We start from the raw sequence: 15000 nt of genomic DNA on the forward strand, positions 1-15000 counted from the left end.
AGTGTAGTGGGACATATATGGCTTAGTGACACATTTCTCACATAGTGGGACATCTGGCGTAGGGAGATGGCTCTACTGTTGTGAGACATCTATCACATAGTGGGACAACTCTGGAGTAGTGAGACATATCTCTGGTGTACAATTACATTAACATTTAGTCATTTGGCAGACGCTTTTGTCCAAAGTGACTTACAAGGTAGAGAACAGTCAAACTACGAGCAATAGAACCTGGTGTAACAATAAATACTACTTTACATAAGACATATGGTGTAGTGAGACATCTCTGGCCGAGTGAGACATCTCTGGAGTAGTGAGACATCTCTGATGTAGTGAGACATCTCTGATGTAGTGGTACACCTCTATTGTAGTGAAACATCTCTTGCGTAGTGGTACACCTCTATTGTAGTGAGACATCTCTTGCGTAGTGGTACACCTCTATTGTAGTGAGACATCTCTTGCGTAGTGGTACACCTCTATTGTAGTGAGACATCTCTTGCGTAGTGGTACACCTCTATTGTAGTGAGACATCTCTTGCGTAGTGGTACACCTCTATTGTAGTGAGACATCTCTTGCGTAGTGGTACACCTCTATTGTAGTGAGACATCTCTTGCGTAGTGGTACACCTCTATTGTAGTGAGACATCTCTGGCAGAGTGAGACATCTCTTGCGTAGTGGTACATCTCTATTGTAGTGAGACATCTCTGGGAGAGTGAGACATCTCTTGCGTAGTGGTACACCTCTATTGTAGTGAGACATCTCTTGCGTAGTGGTACACCTCTATTGTAGTGAGACATCTCTGGGAGAGTGAGACATCTCTTGCGTAGTGGTACATCTCTATTGTAGTGAGACATCTCTGGGAGAGTGAGACATCTCTTGCGTAGTGGTACATCTCTATTGTAGTGAGACATCTCTGGGAGAGTGAGACATCTCTTGCGTAGTGGTACATCTCTATTGTAGTGAGACATCTCTGGGAGAGTGAGACATCTCTTGCGTAGTGGTACATCTCTATTGTAGTGAGACATCTCTGGGAGAGTGAGACGGCTCTAGAGGTTGCTTGTTTTGTGAAGACTGGTTTTAAGATGATCTCATGTGACGTCAGCCAGATTCCTTGGCCATGCTAGCAAGCCTCCCACTTAGGAGAGCAGCCTCACACCACAGAGCACACACAAAGACCTCCCAGACAACACCCCCTCGCTCATCAGTGTGTCTGGGCAGACACCAACCCCTCACTCATCAGTGCACCAGGCAGACAACACCCCCTCACTCATCAGTGCCCCAGGCAGACAACACCCCCTCACTCATCAGTGCCCCAGGCAGACAACACCCCCTCACTCATCAGTGCCCCAGGCAGACAACACCCCCTCACTCATCAGTGCCCCAGGCAGACAACACCCCCTCACTCATCAGTGCACCAGGCAGACAACACCCCCTCACTCATCAGTGCCCCAGGCAGACAACACCCCCTCACTCATCAGTGCCCCAGGCAGGCACTAACCCCCTCACTCATCAGTGCACCAGGCAGGCACTAACCCCCTCACTCATCAGTGCACCAGGCAGACACCAATATGGGATAGAATGCCTTGACGAAAACTCAACCAATGCAATAAAAGCATTTCATACTTTAAATACTTACAAGGTGCTCTCATACATTATTCAAATACAACACAAGCAAAGATTAATGCCCAACTCATCAGTGCACCAGGCAGACACCATCAGTGCACCAGGCAGACACCACCCCTGGCTCATAAGTGTGTCTAGGCAGGTACTGGCGCCGATGTGCTTCTGTGGGGCCCTGTCAGGGAGGGAGACGGACTGGGACACCCTGGACCTGGGCGGTTCTGTGCCCATAAATCAGCTAATGTTCTCTCGAGGGGTATAACAGGGGTAATTAGGCCTGGGTGACGTTCCCATGGCAACCGTGCCAGAGAGAATGCCCTCCAGTTCTGTTCAGCGAGCGGATGAATGCCACACAGACTACATGCTCCATCACATGGCTCGAGTCCTCCCTGGAATGCAATAGTCATGAATAATTGAGACGAGGTACAAACCAAATGAAATGAAATAAAATGAATAATTCAGGTGGGATAAACCAACTCAATTAAAGTGCATGTTTGAATCCCTCCTAGACATGTATACATGCACTTGAAGGGCACCCCCTGTGGGCGTGGCTAATTACATCATACTGGCGAACAGATTGAGAGTCACCTGGTATGGATGATGGTGGCGGCAGCAGCAGCAGAAGAAGAAGCCGACTCAGCACAGTCTACACGCTCACTAACTGACCACAGCACAATCTACACGCTCACTACAGTCTACAGCACAGTCTACACACTCACTAACTGACCACAGCACAGTCTACAGCACAGTATACACGCTCTTACTGACCACAGCACAGTCTACACACTCTAACTGACCACAGCACAGTCTACACACTCTCCAACTGACCACAGCACAGTCTACAGCACAGTCTACACACTCTAACTGACCACAGCACAGTCTACACACTCTCCAACTGACCACAGCACAGTCTACAGCACAGTCTACACGCTCACTAACTGACCACAGCACACTCTACACGCTCACCAACTTACCACAGCACAGTCTACAGCACAGTCTACACACTCTAACTGACCACAGCACAGTCTACACACTCTCCAACGGACCACAGCACAGTCTACAGCACAGTCTACATGCTCACTAACTGACCACAGCACAGTCTACACGCTCACTAACTTACCACAGCACAGTCTACAGCACAGTCTACACGCTCACTAACTGACCACAGCACAGTCCACAGCACAGTCTAATCGCTCACTTACTGACCTCAGCACAGTTTACATGCTCACTAACTGACCACAGCACAGTCTACATGCTCACTAACTGACCACAGCACAGTCTACACGCTCTCTAACTGACCACAGCACAGTCTACACGCTCTCTAACTGACCTCAGCACAGTCTACACACTCACTAACTGACCACAGCACAGTCTACACACTCACTAACTGACCTCAGCACAGTCTGCACGCTCACTAACTGACCACAGCACAGTCTACACACTCACTAACTGACCACAGCACAGTCTACACGCTCACTAACTGACCACAGCAGTCGAACCAGGCTGCGTCCTCTGTGTTTGTCAGGCCTTCTAATTGTTTGTGAGAAAGGGAGGCAAAGTGAGATGGAGGACGAGGGGAATTGAATCAGGAGAATGGATGGGAGAGTCAGCAAACAGAGCAGCCCTCGGTATGAGCTGGGGGGGTCGGGGGGTGTGTGTGTGTGTGTGTGTGTGTGTGTGTGTGTGTGTGTGTGTGTGTGTGTGTGTGGGGTTGAGGACAGGGAGAGGGATGGAGGGTGTGTGTGTGTGTGTGTGTGTGTGTGTGTGTGTGTGTGTGTGTGTGTGTGTGTGTGTGGGTTGAGGACAGGGAGAGGGATGGAGGATGCTGGCCAGCGAGTGGACATGGTGGGAGGCAGCTAATGTAATGAAGGTCTAGCCCCACCCCAGCTCCTCTTGTGTGGCCGCCACAGGCTAATGGAGATGGAGATGGATGAGGGGTAGAGTCTGCCCACTGCCTCTCACTTCACTCCTTCCACTCCGTCTTCTCTCTCTCTCTCTCTCTATCTGTCTGTCTGTCTTCTCTCTCTCTCTCTCTCTGTCTTCTCTTGAGGGGTAGAGTCTGCCCACTGCCTCTCACTTCACTCCTTCCACTCCGTCTTCTCTCTCTCTCTCACTTTACTCCTTCCACTCCGTCTTCTCTCTCTCTATCTTCTCTCTCTCTATCTCTCTGTCTTCTCTTGAGGGGTAGAGTCTGCCCACTGCCTCTCACTTTACTCCTTCCACTCCGTCTTCTCTCTCTCTATCTCTCTCTATCTCTCTGTCTTCTCTCTCTCTCTCTCTTTCTTCTCTCTCTCTCTCTCTCTCTCTGTCTTCTATCTCTCTCTCTGTCTCTATCTCTCTGTCTTCTCTCTCTCTCTCTCTATCTTCTCTCTCTCTATCTCTCTGTCCTTATCCTCTTTCTTTCTTTTGTCTTCTGGCTTCACTTAATATCAAATATCATATGTACTATGTACATAGTACCTAACTCATGTATAGTGCACCTAATTAATGTACAGTGTACCAAATTAATACAATTATATTATGATGATGAATTGTACTTAGGGTTGGATCTAGGGTAAGAGTTACGGTCAGGGCTTGCTCTCTCTCTCTCTCTCTCTCTCTCTCTCTCTCTCTCTGTTTCTCTGTCTCTCTCTTTCTCTCTCTCTCTCTCTCTCTCTCTCTGTCTCTCTCTTTCTCTCTCTCTCTCTCTCTCTCTCTCTCTCTCTCTCTCTCTGTCTCTCTCTCTCTCTCTCTCTCTTTCTGTTTCTCTGTCTCTCTCTCTCTCGCTCTTTCTCTCCCTTCCTTTCCCTTGTGTCCATCCTGCCTCATGTTGCGTTCTTGTTATCCCCACAGAAAGCTCTACAGGGCTGAGAAGCTACCGGCGCACTCCTTTGAGATCGACCATGAGGATGTGGACAAGGACGAGGTGAGTTACCATGACGATGACGCCACGACGATCTTCTTCTAGAGTCTTCTTCTATGGCTCAACAGACTGCAACAGGGTCAGCTTAGGAGCTGGAGTTTAAAATGGCAATGAAGGGTGGATGAATTACACACACACACACACACACACACACACACACACACACACACACACACACACACACACACACACTCATACAGAGGATGAATTATAATGAAATGAGCTTAATGAGCTTAATAATCAGCTGGCAGAGTGCCAGTGCTAAGTGTTTCTAAAGGGAGAAAGCTGACTCAGGAGTTAAACTGCTGAGTCACGAGTTCAACTGTGAACATGAGTTGTGTGCCAAGCGGTTGCCCTGCTGCTTACTGCTGCTTACGGCGTATTTCACTCCAGTCAATCAATAAGCCCTCGATCTACATAACACACATAATTGGGGTCGGGTGAGAATGAAGACCTACACTCATTAATCTGTAGTGTCCCCAAGTAACCCTGGAGACTAACTCACACACACACACACACACACAAACACACACACACACACACACACACACACACACACACACACACACACATACACACACACACACACACACACACACACACACACACACACACACACACACAAACACCTACACTCATTGATCTGTAGTGTCCCCAAGTAACCCTGAAGCCTAACTCAGGACACTGAGACGCTGCTGGCCCGTGGCCCCAACAGAACCCCCTCCCTTCTGGTTGGCTCTGGACCGGAATGCCTAAGGCTAGCTTTACACGACAACGATCTGAACACAAACCGCAAAAGTGGCGTTGCGTTCCCACTTTTAATTTCGCGTTTAGACGAGAGTCTTTGGGTGGAAATCTGCATGCAGACGGTGACGCAAAAAGTGTGAGAAATTGAACTTAACCGGTGCAGACGTGGAGGTACTGCAGGATGTATGTGTCCATTCTATTCCACTATGGCTATTTTAACGCGATTGGGTGCTTATTTATTTATTCATTCACTTACATTTGCACTGTTCGTGTACATTTACATTTAGTCATTTAGCAGACGCCTTTGGCCAAAGCGACGTAGGCTACAAGGGATAGAACAGTCAAGCTACGAGACCTAGTGTAATTAATGCGCCTTCTCTGTTCTGTTTTATCTGTGATTACTCGGCTTATTTGCTAAAATGACTCCTGGATAGATATCAAGGCAGCTTGAATCTCCGACTGATGGAAATAATCCGACATGTTTGTTGTTGTTTGGCTGTACTGCACATGGATATGATGTCAACGCGTATGCGAGGATAGCCAGCGTGAGCAGCTCAGAGCACACTTTTGCGTTTTCAACCCTTTAGACGGGAACGCAACGGTGGAGCGTTTTTAAGATTTCCACTCTGGAGGGTGGGTTCATTTCTTTGCGTTTTCAAGCCCCAAAAACGCTGTCGCCGTCTAAACGAAAGGCACATCTGATAAAATATTTTGTCGTTTTCACCCGGGAGCGTTGTCGTGTAAAGCCACCCTAAGCAGCCAGTGGCCTCTCTGGAGAGGGAGTCGCAGTGAAACTGAGTGCCATTGTGCGCCATTCTGGCTATCCTGAAGTGCTGTGCTGTGCTTTGCTGTGTGCCACAGGACACAACGTCGCTGTCGTCGTCCAAAGGAGGGGGTGGGGGAGGAGGCGCTGGCAGTGGATCGGGGGGCGCTGGCGTGTTCAGATCTGGCTGGCTCTACAAAGGGAACTTCAACAGCACCGTCAACAACAGCATCACTGTTCGGGTGAGGAAGTGGACAAACTGGTCCTTGCTCCGTGCGGCCAGCTCTCTCTCTCTCTCTCTCTCTCTCTCTCTCTCTATCTCCCTCTTTCTCTCTATCTCTGCCCCCTGTGCCAACCTCTCTCTCTCTCTCTCTCTCTCTCTCTCTCTCTCTCTCTCTCTCTCTCTCTCTCTCTCCATGGCCCCTGTGCCAACCTCTCTCAGTGTCTGAAAGAGAGGCCAGAAACACACACCTGCTGGAGCATCCATCTCTCTTTCTCTTCTGCTGCCTCCATCCCTCCATCTCTGTGTGTGTTGTGTGTCTCTGTTCATTTGTATCGCTCTTCCAAATGAAGGCTGCAGAATGGATGAACAGGTCGTTTCAAACACACTTCTGAGTCCTTCTTTACAAAAATGAAATTCCATTTATTGACGAAAAATGTTTTAACCAAAAAGACTTTATAATTCCAATTACACTTCATGGAAAACAAAAATTAACTTATACTTGTGAAACAAAGTGACATATATGTCATAGCGTTACCGTAAACCACCATGTAGAATATTATATTACATTCACATTTAGTCATTGAGCAGATGCTTTTATCCAAAGCGACATCCAAAGGAGATCTCCACTTTATCTTACCAATTAAGTATGTAGATGCATAGATGCTTTTTCTAAAGGCATGAATAATATCAGCTTTCAGTATTTACATAAGGAAATTAATTCATTTACCTAAAGGCTACAACACCATTTCTACTCCCACTTCTACTGTATTGCTCTCCTTGCTGCAAAATCTTTATTCTAAACCTGATTGTTCAAATCCTTGATCGTGATTGGCTAAAAGCCGTTGTAAAATCCAGCATTACCTTACAATTTGACCTGATTACATTCCATATTACTGCGCAGCGAATGGCAAGGCACTCATACAGCGCATTTCATACCCAGTGTTCCATCTGGCTGTTGCGTTGCTTCAAGGGTTGCGTGGCAACGATTTATTTAGGAACTATAATTTTTAGTGGCGGAAGAATGACGGTTTATCATTAAACTATTGTTTCTTAAATTGAATTGTCTTTATTTATGAAACCATATCAAATATGTGTAGTAACAGGTTTAGAAAAGCAATAAGCCCCGCGAGTCCGTGCTTTGCGCTGATTTTAGAACAGTTAAGGGGGTTTAACGCTTCGCGTCGTGCCTAACAACTCCCTTACCTGTTCTAAAATCAGCGCAAAGCACGGCCTCTTGGGGCTTATTGCTTAAACGCACATTTCTAGTAGCCAACCTCCCTCAGCTGGGAGTGAAGCCACCTGCCAAAGACTTCTGCATTCACTGACCAGTTCCTGTCGGGCTTGCACTGTGGCATATTGTCTCTCTGTTTTGACTGTACAGTGTATTAATGTCACTGCCGTGTTTGAATAGAGATGAAAGTGTGCTTATAGAGACCTGGGCAAAGGTGTGAGATGAGGGAATTGCATTTTTCTAATCTTTTGTAATATTCTCCTCTATCTAAATGTGAATCTTTCACCTGTCACACCTTGTTTTTCTAATCTTTTGTAATATTCTCCTCTATATAAATGTGAATCCTTCACCTGTCACGCCTTGAACACCACCTGTTTGGACGTTCACAGTCATTCAAGAGGAGATACTTTCAGCTGACGCAGTTGACAGACAACTCTTACATCATGAACTTCTACAAAGATGAAAAGATCTCCAAGGAACCGAAAGGATGCATCTTTCTAGACTCCTGCACGGGGGTTGTCCAGGTAGGAACGCTCTACCACTTTATCTATCCCAAGGTAGGAACGCTATTGCACTATATCTATCCCCAGGTAGGAATGCTATCCCATTATATGTATCCCCAGTTAGGAACGCTATACCACTATATCTAGATATCTATCACTAGAAGTCATTGTCCCAAAACTGTAGAACCTGAGATACTGGATCCCTAGGCACACTGAAAGCCCTTTATAGCCTTCAAGGAGAATGACACACAGCTGCTATTCGTTACACTGTTAATGGTTATTGAAAGCAGGCATGTGACTCTGATGGTCGTTCAGCCTGTCTGCTGATGATGCAGACAGAGATTGGCTGAGGTAAAGAGAGATCACACACACACACACACACACACACACACACACACACACACACACACACAGACACACACACAGACACCCACAGACACACACAGACACACAGAGGTTGGCTGAGGTAAAGACAGATCCAGATGTACTCCAGGCCTGCTGGATTAATGCAGTGTGTCAGCACATCACAACGTAGACGCTGAATCGGCCAGTCCAAAAGGCACAACAACGAACTCAAAAAGACTCCACCTGTCATGTTCTATTTCAGCACTACGTTTTATACAATTACCTCACCCTCACTGAAAGGTTTAAGGTTCTCCAGACTGTACCTGATTTGGCAAAGGATTCAGACCCACACATTTGATTCAGATGTCAGATCAGTGCCTGATGCATTCCTGAGTCAGTTTGGATGATGGCTGTAGGATTGTGTGCTGTTGTTTTCCGCGTGCGCTGTAACATGTGTGTCTCATCTCGGCCCGTCAGAACAACCGTCTGAGGAACACACACACACACACACACACACACACACACACACACACACACACACACACACACACACACACACACACACACACACACACACACACACACACACACACACACATGATTGGGTTGTGTGCTGTTGTTTCCCTTGTGTGCTCTAACACGTGTGTCTCATCTCGGTCCGTCAGAACAACCGTCTGAGGAACACACACACACACACACACACACACACACACACACACACACACACACACACACACACACACACACACACACGCTCTAACATGTGTGTCTCATCTCGGCCCGTCAGAACAACCGTCTGAGGAACACACACACACACACACACACACACACACACACACACACACACACGCTCTAACACGTGTGTCTCATCTCGGCCCGTCAGAACAACCGTCTGAGGAAGCACGCCTTCGAGCTGAAGATGAACGAGGTCACCTACTTCGTGCTGGCGGCGGAGAGCGAGCAGGACATGGAGGAGTGGATCGCCACGCTCAACCGCATCCTGCAGATCAGCCCGCCGGACGCGCCCGTCCTCGACCGCAAGAGCGTGGACCTGACCGACACACGCCAGGGTGAGTACCGACCGACCGACCGCCGGGGGGAACCGGAGAAGAAAGGAGTTAAAAGATGGAGGACAGACCAATCAGGGCAACTAAAGGAGTTAAAAGATGGAGGACAGACCAATCAGGGCAACTAAAGGAGTAAGAAGATGGGAATCAAACCAATCAGGGCAACTAAAGGAGTTAGAAGATGGAGGACAGACCAATCAGGGCAACTAAAGGAGTTAGAAGATAAGATACAGACCAATCAGGGCAACTAAAGGAGTAAGAAGATAAGTGACAGACCAATCAGGAAAACTAAAGGAGTTAGAGGATAAGAGACAGACCAGTCAGGGCAACTAAAGGAGTTAAAAGATGGAGGACAGACCAGTCAGGGCAACTAAAGGAGTTAAAAGATGGGAATCAAACCAATCAGGGCAACTAAAGGAAGTAAAAGATGGGAATCAAACCAATCAGGGCAACTAAAGGAAGTAAAAGATGGGAATCAAACCAATCAGGGCAACTAAAGGAAGTAAAAGATGGGAATCAAACCAATCAGGGCAACTAAAGGAAGTAAAAGATGGGAATCAAACCAATCAGGGCAGAGGGGTTAGAAGATAAGAGACAGACCAATCAGGGCAACTAAAGGAGTTAAAAGATGGAAGACAGACCAATCAGGGCAACTGAGAGATGGAGGACAGACCAATCAGGTTGTGGATGGCTCAGTATATTATGCAGATTATTATGCATTGTTGTGATGTAGCTACAGAGGAGAAGCAGACAGGACAACCAGTTCTAACCAGCTGGGCCCGGTGAGGGGAAGGATGGAGGAAGCATCACTAGAAAGAGGGCCTGTATTAAATTAGTTAGTCTATTGACTGTACTAAATGACACTATGAGAATGTATTCAATATGGATTATTTGCGAGGGGCAAATATTTCAATAGTCAGACCACTGTACTCACTCAGGAGTGTGTTAGGACACAAAGGTACATGGGATGTGAGTTGATACATTATTATTAATAATGTTATTGCAATTAGATGTCCTGGTAAAGATGTAAAGTGTCTCTAATGAATCGTTCATCAGGGCACAAACTCATGTACTGTGTGGATCATAATGCCAGATACGTCTGTGAGGACTATCCAGCCTGTTTAAGACTCAGTGAGGACTATCCAGTGTGTTTAAGACTCAGTGAGGACTATCCAGCCTGTTTAAGGCTCAGTGAGGACTATCCAGTGTGTTTAAGACTCAGTGGGCCCTATCTTGCACCCAGCGCAATTGACATTGTCACCGACGCATGTATCATTCCTATCTTGCACCCGGCGCACAGCGCGATTTTCCCTCCAGAGGCGCGCTTCGAAATGAACTTGCGTCGACATGGGCGGGGGCGGAACAGAGAAGGCGTTTCTCTGGCGCAAGTGGTATTTTGCAGTTTCAAAACAACGCCGTGCGCCGTGCGCCATTGACCAAAAAAAAGCTGGTCTAATGTGAGGCGCAATGTCTAAAGTCTGTAACGCGTATTCAGAACGCTATTTTAAGGGCGCATGTGCCTGCCCGCACAGTATAGGACCTGTAGGCTACACTTTACTTCTGTCGTCTTCACGAGAGATTTACACCAATTGTTTGGCAAGCCATATATAATTACAAGGAAAATAAAGTATTTACCACATGAGGAAATCATTGTGATATCCGTATCCAAGACATTTAAAAACTAGGCATACATCTAGCTAGGGATGCAACGGTTTTCGGTATTTTAGCGAACCGTTCGGTTCGCCCTGTTCGGTTCGGTTGACCCAGGTGAACCGCGATATTACGGTATGGGTGACATTAAACTTTTAATTTAATATGTGGCTATAATGAATGCACGCATGTATTGGGCGATAGCATGACTGCTTGGGACCCAGGGGATGAGTTCTGCGCTCCACAACCATGCAACAACCAATCAGAATTGTACTGACTTTCCCAAGAGCCAATCAGCGCTCTGAATGCAGACGCTGGAGATCCATGTGAGGAGAAACAAAACTTTCCCTGTTGCAGCACGATCATGGCGAGTCAACAAGAAACGGAGAAAAGAAAATTTGAAGAGGCACCGTCATCTTACAAATCAGCTGTATGGGAACATTTTGGGTTCAGTGTGGAGTATGATGACAAAGGGAAAAAGATCGTCAGCAAGCAAAGCACGGTGTGCAAGCATTGCTTTCCTACGATCGCCTACTCCACAGGTACATCCAACATGTTGAGCCACTTGCCCCGTCATCACCCGGCTGTAACTCTAAGTGGAGCAGCACGGTTTGTCGCCGAAAACACAACCATCCATTGCTGCAGCATTTCAGCAACAATACGCTTATAATTCCGAAAAACACAAGGCAATAACCAACTGAATGGACGTCTTCATAGGGAAAGACATGCAGCCCTATTCAGTAGTTTTAGGCACGGGATTCCGTCACATGATAAAGACTTTTGACATTGATCCTCGTTTTAATATCCCCTCCCGCACGCATTTCAGCAGCAAAATAATTCCAGAACTGTAGGCTACGAAGTGACTAGGAGAGAGAAGGTTTGTTCTGTTGTTCTTTAAGGGTGTATTTATAACAGTTAAGTATTTTCTAGGGTTTAAGTGTGTGAATGACAATGTTTGTTGTTTGAGTTTATTGAATAATGTCAATGTTTACATTTCACATTACTTTACAGTATACTGCACTTTACTATATTTATTATTGCCTGTTTTTGACAGAAGGCCAGAATAGTGTTCCTTGTTTAAAATACATTTTGTGATTTTACTTAATATGTGCCCTTTTTACATTTAATTGCATCTTGCATTGTCTCTGCAAATGTGAGTAGAAGCACCTTGTTGACTTGAAATAGAAAAGACAAATATAACCTAATGCGTGTTAGCGGCAGGATAATATTGATATATCGAAACCGAACCGTAACCGTGGCCCAAAAACCGTGATACAAACCGAACCGTGGCCACACTGTACCGTTGCATCCCTACATCTAGCGTACACAATTGACCCAAATGATTCAGGTTAATTGAAGCTGTGTGACATTTGATTTATTGTATGGCTTTGTTGCATTTATTTAATGCCAGTATTATTATAAATCTTGTAAACTCATCTCTGTGTATGTGGACTTTATTTATGTACCTTGGGTTTGGTCAGCTGGTGCACTGGCGTGGGTGCCGATTTCCATGCCCCCAAATCCCTGCACGCTCTCAGGCGTGAGGGTAGACGTGGCGATGTCCTCTGCTGCCGTCAGATCCTGGGTCGAGGCAGATCCACCTCCCGTGAAGGCACGAGAACGTGTGTTACCTTCCAGCTTGGATGTCCCACGTCTCCGGACGTCATTATAGCGTTTTCGGCAACGTTTTCGGGTGCCCCGTTGCAGAAACAATCACGGCAATATCTTGACATGCTTGCTTGACTTTGCTTACTTTTGGAGGGTTTCTCGCATCCCCATATATATCTATCTCCCGGCTTTTTACAAAGCCATACAATAAATCAAATGTCACGCAGCTTCAATTAACCTGAATCATTTGGGTCAATGTGTAGGCTACATGTATGCTTATTTTTAAAATATCTTGGATATGGATATCACAATGATTTCCTCAAGTGGTAAATACTTTATTTTCCTTTATTATATATGGCTTGCCAAAAAATTGGTGTAAATCTCACGTCGGTCTCCTCGGCTGTGAACTTCTCCGGTCTTCCACCAGGTAATTCCGCCATCAAAATGACAAGCCGCTGTGGACTATGCGCTTCTCGCTCTTAAAGGGAATGTGAAATGACGCTCGGATTGGTTTATTGCATATTACGCCCAAACCACACCTATGGCTGAGTAACCTCCTTTGGACCAACCCTTTTGACACTTGCGCTGGACGCAAGTGTGTTTTTTCCGCCGTTAAAATAGCAACTGCGCCATAGAGCCGCCCACACAGCTACTTGCGCTTGGCGCCGTCCTACTTGCGTTTCTGATCGGCAAGATAGGGCCCAGAGAAGACTATCCAGCCTGTTTAAGGCTCAGTGAGGACTATCCAGCCTGTTTAAGGCTCAGTGAGGACTATCCAGTGTGTTTAAGACTTAGTGAGGACTATCCATCCTGTTTATGACTCAGTGAGGACTACCCATCCTGTTTATGACTCAGTGAGGACTATCCAGCCTGTTTAAGACTCAATGAGGACTATCCAGCCTGTTTAAGACTCAGTGAGGACTATCCAGCCTGTTTAAGGCTCAGTGAGGACTATCCAGTGTGTTTAAGGCTCATTGAGGACTATCCAGTGTGTTTAAGGCTCAGTGAGGACTATCCAGCCTGTTTATGACTCAGTGAGGACTATCCATCCTGTTTAAGACTCAGTGAGGACTACCCAGCCTGTTTAAGACTCAGTGAGGACTATCCAGCCTGTTTATGACTTAGTGAGGACTACCCAGGCTGTTTCAGTACCCAGCTCAGTGCTGTATCTAATTAGTGCGCCTCAGGAGCTGGGCTGCTCTTTCAGTGTCAGGCTATCGTGAATCCATCCATGCGCTGTAACACTCACACCGTCTCTCTCACATAAACACACAAACACACACACACACACACACACACACACACACACACACACACACACACACACACACACACACACACACACACTCACACAGACGCACCGTCTCTCTCTCTCATATCAAAACAGACACACACACACACACACACACACACTCCCACAATCACAGCTCATGTTCGAGATGCTCTGGGGGTTTGGTGCTGAGACCCATGTCCTTCATGAAAGAGTAATGTGGGCCGCTGCAGCAGCGTGTGAGTGTGGTGGGTGTCATGCTAACCGCTAACCCTCTTTAGCTGGGGGAGCTTAGGGCAGATCCCTGTGTCAACAGCACAGAGCCTCAAAGCTAGGGGATTAGCGGCGGGCGCGTGTGTTTTTGCTAGCACTCATGTTTAAATGATGACGCCCCAACTGAATGCATTATGCGCACTCTTGCGCACTCATGCACAGACACACACACACACACACACACACACACACACACACACACACACACACACACAGACACAGACACACACACACACACACACACACACACACACACACACACACACACACACACACACAGACAGACACATTGTGTCTCTCTCATATACAGAAAAACACACACACAGACATAGACACACACACACACGCACAAACACACACACAAACACACAGAGACACACACATAGACACACATAGACACACACACAGAGAGACACACACACACACACACACACACACACACACACACACACACACACACAGAATGTAGATTAGTAAAATAAGAGTGAAAAGAGCTCTGTCAGCAGACAGGGCCCCTCCAGCACGCCTTTTGTACCCCGTCTCTCTTTCTCTCTCATCCTCTCTTTATCTCTCTCTTTCTCTCTCTCCCTCTCTTTATATCTCTTTCTCTCTCTCCCTCTCTTTATGTCTCTCTTTCACTCTCTCCCTCTCTTTATATCTCTCTTTCTCTCTCTCCTTCTCTTTATATCTCTCTTACACTCTCTCTCCCTCTCTTTATCTCTCTCTAACACTCTCTCTCCCTCTCTTTATCTCTCTCTAACACTCTCTCTCCCTCTCTTTATCTCTCTCTTTCTCTCTCTC

General features: G+C 46.7%; 1 protein-coding gene across 2 annotated transcripts in view; it reads left to right on the plus strand.

Moving 5' to 3' along the window:
• dock10 (dedicator of cytokinesis 10) overlaps positions 1-15000 on the plus strand; it is a 104796-nt gene that overhangs the window by 28854 nt on the left and 60942 nt on the right. Inside the window, exons 5-8 of one of the 2 annotated variants that reach the window (XM_080844923.1) lie at positions 4450-4522; positions 6128-6271; positions 7873-8007; positions 9215-9401. In XM_080844923.1, coding sequence (XP_080701049.1) covers positions 4450-4522; positions 6128-6271; positions 7873-8007; positions 9215-9401 — 539 coding nt within the window. Of the gene's footprint in view, positions 1-4449; positions 4523-6127; positions 6272-7872; positions 8008-9214; positions 9402-15000 lie in introns of those variants that run through there. The other variant, XM_080844922.1, reaches the window with a different exon arrangement.

This window comes from Sprattus sprattus (assembly GCF_963457725.1).
Source record: "Sprattus sprattus genome assembly, chromosome: 9".
NCBI lineage: Eukaryota > Metazoa > Chordata > Actinopteri > Clupeiformes > Clupeidae > Sprattus > Sprattus sprattus.